The following is a 12,466-nucleotide window of genomic DNA, read 5'->3' as shown; positions in this document are numbered from 1 at the left end:
TCCTTTTCCTCTTCCTTTCTTCCTTTCTTCCTTCCTTCTTTCTTTCCTTCTTTTTTCCTTCTTTCTTTCTTTTGCAGGATCTTGCTCTGTCACCCAGGGTAGAATGCCGTGGCTCACTGCAGCCTCTACCTGCTGGGATCAGGCAGTCCTCCTGCCTCAGCCTCCCACGTAGCTGGGACAACAGCCATGTGCCACCACACCTGGTTAATTTTCGATATTTAGTAGAGATGGGGACCTCACTTTGTTGTGAGTGAGTCTCTCTCCTTGACTTCCCTAATTACAGGCATGAGCCACTGAGTCCAGCCTACTTTTTCTTTCTTAAGTTGCCATTTTTCTCATGTCAAGTAATTCCAACTCCATTTAACATCCTTTTAGTATTAAACGTTTAGTATATTTTAAAATTAATATTGCCTTTCTGTCCTTCATTTGTTATTGTCTTATTCTCATTCTTTTAGTTATTCATTCATTTATTTATTCATTCACTGAGCAAATGTTTTGTGCCAGGCACTATTCTGGGTTCTGAGGATTCAGTGAACATGACAGTTGTGTTTAGTAAGGGAAGATAGATAAGTAATTATACATAAACTAAACAAAGTAATTAAACATTATGAAGGAAATAAATAGGTTAATAATATTAATGGAGACCAAGGGGATAACTTGGTTGCTGTCTTTAGGTTCTTCTTTACTTTCCAACTTTGTGGTTGAGTTTGGTTACATCTACTTCTGAGATATCTTTCTCATATCCCCTCTCCATCCTAGTATGGAGGAAATTCAACATGGTGGTAATGGATGGCACTGGTCCATTTCCCTAATGGAGGCCGAGACTTGACATATCTGAGAATTTTGCCTGCATGCTATATTTTCTCCCAAAGGTTTGTGCACTTAATGAGGCTTATGTTATCTTATAGCTGTGCCTACATAAAATCAGACCCAATCATTTGAAAACAAACAATTTGCTTTCAAATATCCTATAATTCCCTTCTACTTAGTTGTTTTTCCAAGATTTAAATCTCTGACATCCATATCCCAGAAAGCTCTTGGATATGGATGATTTCCCAAAACTACACCTAAGGTTTAAGCTAGATGAATAAAAAGGAAATTTCATCTTTGGTCAAGGACATTTTGAAGTAAACAACAAAGAGGTAGAATTAGGAATCTAAACAGAAGCACAAAGATGAATGCATTGTGGATATTGTCTTGTTACAGAGATTTAGGTAAATTAACTATCAGTGGTGGTATTCAAATATATAAAGTCCTGGCAAAACACTGAAATTAGCAGGCAATAATTTATATGCCTCTAAATGGGACTAACAATTATTTGTGTTTTTCAGGTGGCCTACAAGCAGAAACATGATGCCGCCAAAGGATTCTCAGATTATGCCCACATGAAGGAGCCCCCTGAGGTTAAACATGCCATGGAGGTCAATAAACACCAGAGTAATGTAAGGAAGCTCATTTCTCATGATTTTCTAGCAAACTGTAGTTAAGTCATATCAGGGCTTATGATTATTTTGCTGAAATTTAAACATTACAACAGCCCTATTCAAAAAAGACTGTAATATTTCTTATCAGTCAGAGGTACATCTGAATTATTCTATCCACAGTCATTAACACCTTGCTGAATGCCTTTATGTTGTCAGGCACTTTCAGGCATTGGAATTTTGCTTTGCACAAGACGAATGTAGATCCTTCAGACCTATTGGGTTATCAAGCATTTCCAGAGCTTCCTTGACTTGATGCTGAAGCTCATGGCTTCTAAGTCTAGAATCACAGAAGAATTGGAAGAAAGGGCATCAGGAATCAATGGCCCACAGAAGGATCATTCATGAACACCAGCTATATTGTACCCACTACTGTTTTCTTTTCCTTTCTCTTTTCTTTTTGACATAGAGCCTTGCTCTGTCACCCAGGCTGGAGTGCAGTGGCTCAGTCTCGGCTCACTGCAACCTCTGCCTCCCGGGTTCAAGCAGTTCTCTGCCTCAGCCTCCCGAGTAGCTGGGATTACAGGTGCCCGCCACCATACCGGGCTAATTTTTATATTTTTAATAGAGACGGGGTTTCACCATCTAGGCCAGGCTGGTCTTGAACTCCTGACTTCGTGATCCACCTGCCTCAGCCTCCCAAAGTGCTGGGATTACAGGCATGAGCCACCATGCCTGGCCTATTGTTTCTTTTAGGATGTTTGTAAGAACAAATGGTCCAACCTAAGACCCATGGGGAATATGACAGCAATAGATGCCTAATGGCTGACTTTAAAGCCAAGACAGAGGAAGTCAGTCAGTAGAAAATCAGTTTCTTCTTTGGTAAAGGTTAGCAGTTGCATCAAGGTTTGCATGCAGTTGCTCAATTACCACCACCATCCTGGTGGCCTAGAAGAGTAATTTCTTCCTGGAATTGTAGGGGAAGCTTTTTTTTTAATCTCCTCATCCTGACTTCTCTCCAAGAGGAATGTGTGAACTGTTGGTCAGGTTCTTTATGCGTTAAAATCAGTTAAGATAAAATGCCTGTCTTTTTTGGGTCAAGAAACTCCCTTTCTTGGAAAAGTACCTGAAGTACAGTTGTCATCTCACATCGAGTCTGTTCTGCCACTTAGTCCCTTAATGGAATGGTGCTTGGCTGACCATGTGCCCCCATAGTCCCACTGTTCAGTGTTTTCCACAGAATGGCAACTGTTATTTGATATTAAATTGCAGTAAGCAAATGTTTAAGTAAAAAAGTGGAATGAGGTTTTACGTTTTATCCCAAATATACAAACATATGCCAATAGCAGAGCACTTTTCTAACATTGTTTAAGATTGCTAGGAGATGAAGAAGCTACATGTCTGTAATTATTTTAAGGGTTATTTTTAAGGGGGTGCTTTATAAGAACTGTTTGCTTAAGGATGACTGTAATAATCATAATAACTACCACTTACTGAGCATAGCCGTGCACCAGGAACTATGCCAGGACTTTGATCATTTCCGATTCTCATGAAAACCCTGTACTGATTCTTATTTTGTAGATGAGGAAAATGAGACTAAGAAATCAAACTCCTGAGTCTGCTCTGTCTGTTCCACTTTGCTGTCTCCACCTTAAAGGTCACTGGCAATTAGTCAAGGTTTTAAATGCAGTTTTTAAAAACGGGGAGCAAAATAGGTTATCTTCAGATTTCAAATGCACTGCAGGAAAGAATGACAGAGAAACCCCGAGTTTCCAGTATTTTGGCACTGAAGAGACGAAATTCACACAAAAGGCCACGGGATAGAAGGTGGTCTGGTGATCTGGGTTGAGGTCTGGTGTTACACGGATCCCCAGGAGGCTCTTTCCAACTCTATAATTCAATGAAATTCAAATACGGAAGTTCCTTATCATAGAACTGGGCTTATTATTTTAACTCTGCCTTTTCTTCTAAAAGGTCTTTGATTGAGGGATTGAGGGAATAGAGTATAAAGCCCTTTTCTCCTTCATTCAATACTGTGTACTTATGGGAGAAGGCTGTGTTTGCTTATACTCCTCTGCCGACTTGACTCAACCTTTGCATGCAAAGTTTGTACATATAATAGGATTTAGAAAGTGTTTAAGACTATTTACTCAGATTTAAAGTGAGAATGATATTTGTATTCTACCTGTGAAGTAGTTGATATTCCTCTGGAGTCAAGCCACTTAGAATAATACATTTGTTGTCCCTACAATATGAAATTTAAACATAAGTCTTGAAAGTGCATCTCTTGGATCAGTGGGTGGATCTACGGAATCTCTATAAAAGACAATCTCCCATAAACCTGTCTCCTGTAAAAGTTCAGCCCAATGAAACTCATAGCAGAGAATTTACTAGTAGAATTACTCTTTCATAATGCAGACTGTCACTTTGCACTATGGCTATAAATGACTTCATTTAATTTAAAATAAAAGTGTGTCATATGTGTATCTGATTCACCTGAAAACAATGGAAGTCAACATCTTTGCCTAACTTTTTTATGTTTCCACCAAAATCAAGTCAGATTTCTAATATCTTTTAGTGAACCAAGATGTCTCTCTCTTGTGCCTTTGGTAATGTGAGTAAGCAGAAAAGAATGAGGGAGAGGGCTCATGTGACTGCATGGATGAATTTCCACCTCTGAGTATTGGAGTTCCCGGGGAAGAGTTTTCTGGAGGCAGTGGTCTTTTGCGCCACCCCAAAATTAAATGATCTCCAAACAGTAAAAATAATTATTTCTTAGAATATCCTCTACTGTAGTGAAGTGGCGTCATTGTCTGGGGTAATACCTGAGGTTCATCGTCTCATGTCAAGAAAATTAAGGACAGGGACACACACAAGGAGTGAGTTTAGGAGTGGAGGTTTACTAGGCAAAAGAAAGAGAAAGGAGAACAGCTCTCTTTCTTGTGAGAGAGAGGTGCACCCAAATGGGACTTGTGCCTTGTGGTAGAGTGCACCAGATTTTATAGATAGGCTTGAGGAGCCGGTTTCTGATTTACATAGGGCCCACAGATTGGTTGGACCAGTGTGACGTTTACATAGACTGCGAGGAAGCTGGTTGCCCCGCCCTAATCATATTATGCAAATGGAGTCTTTGCCTGGCGGTTTCCATGTTGTCTGCTCCCTACTGCACACAATGTTGGAAAGGAAAAGGGAAGATGGAGCTGCCATTTTGAACATGCCTACTACCAGGTAGCGTTTTCCTATTGTCACAACTGCTAACATTCACACTTGCAAGCTTCCAGCTCACTTGCGTATGTCTGCAGCTCGATTTTACAGGCTGCTCTTTGTTAGAAAAGAAAAAGACTTTGGGGCTGCTTTTCATTAAAAGGAAAGCCTTATCAAGGACTTCCTTACCCTTACTATCTGCCTAAATAATTTGCTCTTAACTCCTGTATCAGTAGCATATACTAAAAAAGGAATTTGGAGTCAGACATTGGTTAAAATGCTTCTTGGGCACACGTTGTGTGGATGACCCTGGATGAGTTACTTAATGTCTCTAAATCTCAATTTTCTCATCTGTAAAATGGGGACAACGATATTTACCTCTGAAGATTCTCACAAGTGTTAAATGAAACATGTGTAAGGAGCTTCACAGCAGAGCCTCCATCTTAAAATTCGCTGGCATACATTATTGGTTCTATTTGGTCCTCCTTCTATTTTTAAAGGATGATTTGGGAGTTTAGAGTGATGTCATAGTTAATTTGAAACAATTAAAGGAAGTTCAATTTATAAAAGGCCAAATCAATATGAAATTTATGTTAAGAAATGTTTAGGTCGGAAGGGCATATCCAAAAGTTTCCTGAACCTATCTTATTAATACTATAATCAGAAGATGATTAAAAACAGCCAATCGAAATCTTTTTGTACCCTAAGGGACATACCCCTGCCAGTTTTTTCTAATGTAATTAGAGAAATTGGAGATATTCTATCCAGTGACTTTCCCCTAAAGATGGGCTTATAATGAAAGCCCTAGTTACATTATTAGTTCTCATCAGTCTTATCAGAGACATGAAGTCCAATAGTTCTGAAATAAGTCAAACAAATTTTAAACTCTATTTTAAGTTTTGTAAGTAATGTGGTCTATACAGACTTGTGATGAAATTGGAGTGGTAAACTTTTCCAAAACACCATATTGGTAATCGATTCAATGTGTATTAGAAAGAAGTATTCAGCGTGGGAAATGAAAGACTTAATGTTCTTTTCAAGAATGATACATGTACTTTCTTAAAATTAATAAAAACTTATCGGTAAACAATTTCTATTCCATCAGAAAGTGAGAAAGCTTAAAGATAAATCAGTAAAATGATACTAGAAAAACAATTGTGGCTCTCTGTAGTTCCCCAATGAGACTTACAATAATGGTGCTTTAGGATTTAGCATTAAAATTAGATATATTAGTGTTTTATTCATCTCTAAGACAGAATAGTTAGTAATACTTATTCTGCCTTCTATGCCACAATATGGTGGTGATAAAATTAAATCATGAATAAGAAAATAAGACAACTTTTATCAACTATAGATTTATAAACAGTGACAGCAATCCTAAATGATAAGCCATTCTGGCCATAACTCTGTATTTTACTCCTCCTTTTGGAAGATTGAAAACTTTTTATCTCTTCTGAATAGTATCAGAACCTACTTTTACTTATATTTAAAAGGCTTATATTCTCTTACAGAAAAATAATATTTACAATTTAATAATTTAGTAGGTTTCTACGCACAGCATGCCTAGACAAAGATAAGCATCATTTAAGATGGAATTAGCAGTCCACATGCCTATTTGATGATACCTGGAGGGCTTCTCTAATGTGAGAGTTTTGCTAAAGACGAAGGTTTTCCTGAGATGGGTTGAACCATTGCTTAAAGATTACCACTATATACCAGTTACATGATTTGCCTCTGTTCCACAAACTTAAAAGGTTATATATCCTGTCTAGTTTCTTCTCACCAAGAATCAGTTTAACCTTCAAAGGGTTCTGGGTCAGCTGGATTTGTTTTCTTTAAGGTCTGTCTGCTCATGCAGACCTTAGACCCCACGGCTGGCTGGCTGGCTGGCTGGCTGGCTATCGCTCCTGCAAGGTTGCCATTCCTGAGCTGTCTCAATCTTCTCATCTCCAAGTGAAAGTCATCTCCTTGACTTTCACTTCAGGGAGAGTCTGTGGAGGTTTTGCTTTTCTCTGGTTTATTAACTCACCTACCAGAGAGTCTCAAATCACTGTTGCCTGAGTATAAAAAGCTTGCTGGAAGGCCACTGTGAATCCTCCAACTGCACGTGTGTCTGCCTATACCTGCAGAATAAAGGCGTCTATTTCACGTCCGCTTTCACAATCTCATATGCATTTCTCTTACTGGCCATGTCTAACCCAGAACTATTTAAGGAAAGGTATTCTGGAGGATGTAGTTCCAGCCTTAGAAGGGAGTGTTGATGTAGCCCAGTTGAGTCAAGACACATCAGGGATGAAGTGAGGATTTAATGAATTGATGCAGAAAAGGATAGCCGGGCACCTTGGAGGTTCTGCATGAGCTTAGGGAACATGCAAAAGACATGGCTCTTATGAAACAGAAGTGGAAGGATTATAAGGAGAGAACAAGCTGAGATTAAAAGACAATAAAATAAGATAAAAATATGAGCTCAGGGTGAAAGTGAATATGGTGAGATAAAGAAATTCAGAGACAGATTTTGATGGAATTCAAATATTCGTTGGAAGCAACAAAAAACAGATTTGACACTGTAGAAAAATGTGAGGCTGGGTGTGGTGGCTCACGCCTGTAATCCTAGCACGTTGGGAGGCCAAGGTATGAAGATCACTTGAGGTCAGGAGTTTGAGACCAACCTGGCCAACATGATAAACCTCGTCTCTACTAAAAATACAAAAACTATCTGGGTGTAGTGGTGCTCACCTGTAATCCCAGCTACTCAGGAGGCTGAGGCAGGAGTATTGCTTGAACCCAGGAGGTGGAGGTTGCAGTGAGCTGAGATCATGCCACTGTACTTCAGCCTGGGTGACATAGCAAGACTTCATCTCCAAAAAAGAAAAAAAAAAAAAAAAAAAGTGAAATGGAGGCCGTGTTAGAACTCTCTAGATTTTGTGATGCAAATCTATCTCAAGTTAGTGCAAGTGAAAAATGAGATTCTGTTGTGTATGTAATTGGCAAATCCAAGCTATCGTCAGGCATAAGTGGGCTGGAGGCTTCACAGTGTTACCAGTACTCTTCCTCTCTCCCCATCTCTGGGCACTGGGCTGTGTATGACACTTTCAGACAGGTGCTTTCTCTGTGGATTCAAGGTGACAGCTGGTGATTCCAAACTTGAATCATCCTTAGAGCAGCTGATCTCAGAGAAAAGAAGAGCAGCTCTTTCTCCTCCAGCCTCAGATCATTCAAATGACTCTGGCCTTGGTTGGGTTATGTGTCTGTCCAATTTCATTAATCATGGTTTCCAAATGGATGGGGTATCTGACTGGACAGCCTAAGTCAACATGAAGGCAGGCTGAACTTCAGAGGCCCACCAATCACATGGAGTGATGGGGGAGCTGTTTCCAAATTAAAAAACCTAGGCTGACAAAAAAATTTAACACATGCCCACTACAAAGGGATTAGATAGGAGAATGACTTAGATAAATGAGAAAGAATAAAGAGATACATTCAGTGAGAAGAAGCCAAGAGGAAGAGATCAAGCACATAAGGTAATAATTCTAGGTGTTCCTATGGAAGAAACCAGAATCACTATTTTCAGATAAGACTCTATACTGTTATTCACTATTAAAAGGAAAAAGTGGATCATCTTGAGTACAAGATAAATGTATAAAAATGATAATATGGAAGATGGCCGAATAGGAACAGCTCCGGTCTACAGCTCCCAGCGCAAGTGACGCAGAAGACGGGTGATTTCTGCATTTCCATCTGAGGTACCGTGTTCATCTCACTAGGGAGTGCCAGACAGTGGGCGCAGGTCAGTGGGTGAGCGCACCGTGCGCCAGCAGAAGCAGGGGCGAGGCATTGCCTCACTCGGGAAGCGCAAGGGGTCAGGGAGTTCCCCTTCCAGGGGTGACAGACGGCACCTGGAAAATCGGGCCACTCCCACCCGAATACTGTGCTTTTCCGACGGGCTTAGGAACCGGTGCCCCAGGAGAGTATAGCCCGCACCTGGCTCAGAGGGTCCTACGCCCACGGAGTCTCGCTGATTGCTAGTACAGCAGTCTGAGATCAAACAGCAAGTCGGCAGCGAGGCTGGGGGAGGGGCGCCCGCCATTGCCCAGGCTCGCTTAGGTAAACAAAGCAGCCGGGAAGCTTGAACTGGGTGGAGCCCACCACAGCTCAAGGAGGCCTGCCTGCCTCTGTAGGCTCCACCTCTGGCGGTAGGGCACAGACAAACAAAAAGACAGCAGTAACCTCTGCAGACTTAAATGTCCCTGTCTGACAGCTGTGAGGAGAGCAGTGGTTCTCCCAGCACGCAGCTGGAGATCTGAGAACCGGCTGACTGCCTCCTCAAGTGGGTTCCTGACCCCTGACCCCCGAGCAGCCTAACTGGGAGGCACCCCCCAGCAGGGGCAGACTGACACCTCACACGGCCGGCCAGGTACTCCGACAGACCTGCAGCTGAGGGTTCTGTCTGTTAGAAGGAAAACTAACAGAAAGGACATCCACACCAAAAACCCATCTGTACATCACCATCATCAAAGACCAAAAGTAGATAAAACCACAAAGATGGGGAAAAAACAGAGCAGAAAAACTGGAAACTCTAAAAACCAGAGTACCTCTCCTCCTCCAAAGGAACGCAGTTCCTCACCAGCAACGGAACAAAGCTGGACGGAGAATGACTTTGACGAGCTGAGAGAAGAAGGCTTCAGACGATCAAATTACTCTGAGCTACGGGAGGATATTCAAACCAAAGGCAAAGAAGTTGAAAACTTTGAAAAAAATTTAGAAGAATGTATAACTAGAATAACCAATACAGAGAAGTGCTTAAAGGAGCTGATGGAGCTGAAAACCAAGGCTCGAGAACTACGTGAAGAATGCAGAAGCCTCAGGAGCCGATGCGATCAAATGGAAGAAAGGGTATCAGCCCTGGAAGATGAAATGAATGAAATGAAGCGAGAAGGGAAGTTTAGAGAAAAAAGAATAAAAAGAAACGAGCAAAGCCTCCAAGAAATGTGGGACTATGTGAAAAGACCAAATCTACGTCTGATTGGTGTACCTGAAAGCGACGGGGAGAATGGAAACAAGTTGGAAAACACTCTGCAGGATATTATCCAGGAGAACTTCCCCAATCTAGCAAGGCAGGCCAACATTCAGATTCAGGAAATACAGAGAACGCCACAAAGATACTCCTCGAGAAGGGCAACTCCAAGACACATAATTGTCAGATTCACCAAAGTTGAAATGAAGGAAAAAATGTTAAGGGCAGCCAGAGAGAAAGGTCGGGTTACCATCAAAGGGAAGCCCATCAGACTAACAGCGGATCTCTCGGCAGAAACCCTACAAGCCAGAAGAGAGTGGGGGCCAATATTCAACATTCTTAAAGAAAAGAATTTTCAACCCAGAATTTCATATCCTGCCAAACTAAGCTTCATAAGTGAAGGAGAAATAAAATACTTTACAGACAAGCAAATGCTGAGAGATTTTGTCACCACCAGGCCTGCCCTAAAAGAGCTCCTGAAGGAAGCGCTAAACATGGAAAGGCACAACCGGTACCAGCCACTGCAAAATCATACCGAAATGTAAAGACCATCGAGACTAGGAAGAGACTGCATCAACTAACGAGAAAAATATCCAGCTAACATCATAATGACAGGATCAGATTCACACATAACAATATTAATTTTAAATGTAAATGGACTAAATGCTCCAATTAAAAGACACAGAATGGCAAATTGGATAAAGACTCAAGACCCATCAGTGTGCTGTATTCAGGAAACCCATCTCACGTGCAGAGACACACATAGGCTCAAAATAAAAGGATGGAGGAAGATCTACCAAGCAAATGGAAAACAAAAAAAGGCAGGGGTTGCAATCCTAGTCTCTGATAAAACAGACTTTAAACCAACAAAGATCAAAAGAGACAAAGAAGGCCATTACATAATGGTAAAGGGATTAATTCAACAAGAAGAGCTAACTATCCTAAATATATATGCACCCAATACAGGAGCACCCAGATTCATAAAGCAAGTCCTGAGTGACCTACAAAGAGACTTAGACTCCCACACATTAATAATGGGAGACTTTAACACCCCACTGTCAACATTAGACAGATCAACGAGACAGAAAGTCAACAAGGATACCCAGGAATTGAACTCAGCTGTGCACCAAGCGGACCTAATAGACATCTACAGAACTCTCCACCCCAAATCAACAGAATATACATTTTTTTCAGCACCACACCACACCTATTCCAAAATTGACCATATACTTGGAAGTAAAGCTATCCTCAATAAATGTAAAAGAACAGAAATTGTAACAAACTGTCTCTCAGATCACAGTGCAATCAAGCTAGAACTCAGGATTAAGAATCTCACTCAAAACCGCTCAACTACGTGGAAACTGAACAACCTGCTCCTGAATGACTACTGGGTACATAACGAAATGAAGGCAGAAATAAAGATGTTCTTTGAAACCAACGAGAACCAAGACACAACATACCAGAATCTCTGGGATGCATTCAAAGCAGTGTGTAGAGGGAAATTTATAGCACTAAATGCCCACAAGAGAAAGCAGGAAAGATCCAAAATTGACACCCTAACATCACAATTAAAAGAACTAGAAAAGCAAGAGCAAACACATTCAAAAGCTAGCAGAAGGCAAGAAATAACTAAAATCAGAGCAGAACTGAAGGAAATAGAGACACAAAAAACCCTTCAAAAAATAAATGAATCCAGGAGCTGGTTTTTTGAAAGGATCAACAAAATTGATAGACCGCTAGCAAGATTAATAAAGAAAAAAAGAGAGAAGAATCAAATAGATGCAATAAAAAATGATAAAGGGGATATCACCACCGATCCCACAGAAATACAAACTACCATCAGAGAATATTACAAACACCTCTATGCAAATAAACTAGAAAATCTAGAAGAAATGGATAAATTCCTCAACACATACACCCTCCCAAGACTAAACCAGGAAGAAGTTGAATCTCTGAATAGACCAATAACAGGAGCTGAAATTGTGGCAATAATCAATAGCTTACCAACCAAAAAAAGTCCAGGACCAGATGGGTTCACAGCCGAATTCTACCAGAGGTACAAGGAGGAGCTGGTACCATTCCTTCTGAAACTATTCCAATCAATAGAAAAAGAGGGAATCCTCCCTAACTCATTTTATGAGGCCAGCATCATCCTGATACCAAAGCCTGGCAGAGACACAACAAAAAAAGAGAATTTTAGACCAATATCCTTGATGAACATTGATGCAAAAATCCTCAATAAGATACTGGCAAACAGAATCCAGCAGCATATCAAAAAGCTTATCCACCATGATCAAGTGGGCTTCATCCCTGGGATGCAAGGCTGGTTCAATATACGCAAATCAATAAATGTAATCCAGCATATAAACAGAACCAAAGACAAAAACCACATGATTATCTCAATAGATGCAGAAAAGGCCTTTGACAAAATTCAACAACCCTTCATGCTAAAAACTCTCAATAAATTAGGTATTGATGGGACGTATCTCAAAATAATAAGAGCTATTTATGACAAACCCACAGCCAATATCATACTGAATGGGCAAAAACTGGAAGCATTCCCTTTGAAAACTGGCACAAGACAGGGATGCCCTCTCTCGCCACTTCTATTCAACATAGTGTTGGAAGTTCTGGCCAGGGCAATTAGGCAGGAGAAGGAAATCGAGGGTATTCAATTAGGAAAAGAGGAAGTCAAATTGTCCTTGTTTGCAGATGACATGATAGTATATCTAGAAAACCCCATTGTCTCAGCCCAAAATCTCCTTAAGCTGATAAGCAACTTCAGCAAAGTCTCAGGATACAAAATCAATGTGCAAAAATCACAAGC

General features: G+C 40.6%; 1 protein-coding gene and 1 long non-coding RNA gene across 11 annotated transcripts in view; one reads left to right on the top strand and one right to left on the bottom strand.

Moving 5' to 3' along the window:
- Positions 1-12,466, top strand: part of NEBL (nebulette) — a 399,766-nt gene that overhangs the window by 291,427 nt on the left and 95,873 nt on the right. For 8 of the 10 annotated variants that reach the window (XM_054503210.1, XM_063669620.1, XM_063669623.1 and 5 more), the window contains one exon: positions 1,332-1,442. The exons of the other annotated variants lie outside the window; for them this stretch is intronic. In XM_054503210.1, the coding sequence (XP_054359185.1) occupies positions 1,332-1,442 (111 nt within the window). The remainder of the gene's footprint in view (positions 1-1,331; positions 1,443-12,466) is intronic. 10 annotated transcript variants of the gene reach the window in all.
- LOC129044944 (uncharacterized) overlaps positions 1-12,466 on the bottom strand; it is a 70,969-nt gene that overhangs the window by 28,189 nt on the left and 30,314 nt on the right. The window lies entirely within an intron of this gene.

Source organism: Pongo pygmaeus, chromosome 8, assembly GCF_028885625.2.
Source record: "Pongo pygmaeus isolate AG05252 chromosome 8, NHGRI_mPonPyg2-v2.0_pri, whole genome shotgun sequence".
Lineage (NCBI taxonomy): Eukaryota > Metazoa > Chordata > Mammalia > Primates > Hominidae > Pongo > Pongo pygmaeus.
Note: the sequence above shows the minus strand (reverse complement) of the source record. Positions and strands in the feature narration are given on the sequence as shown.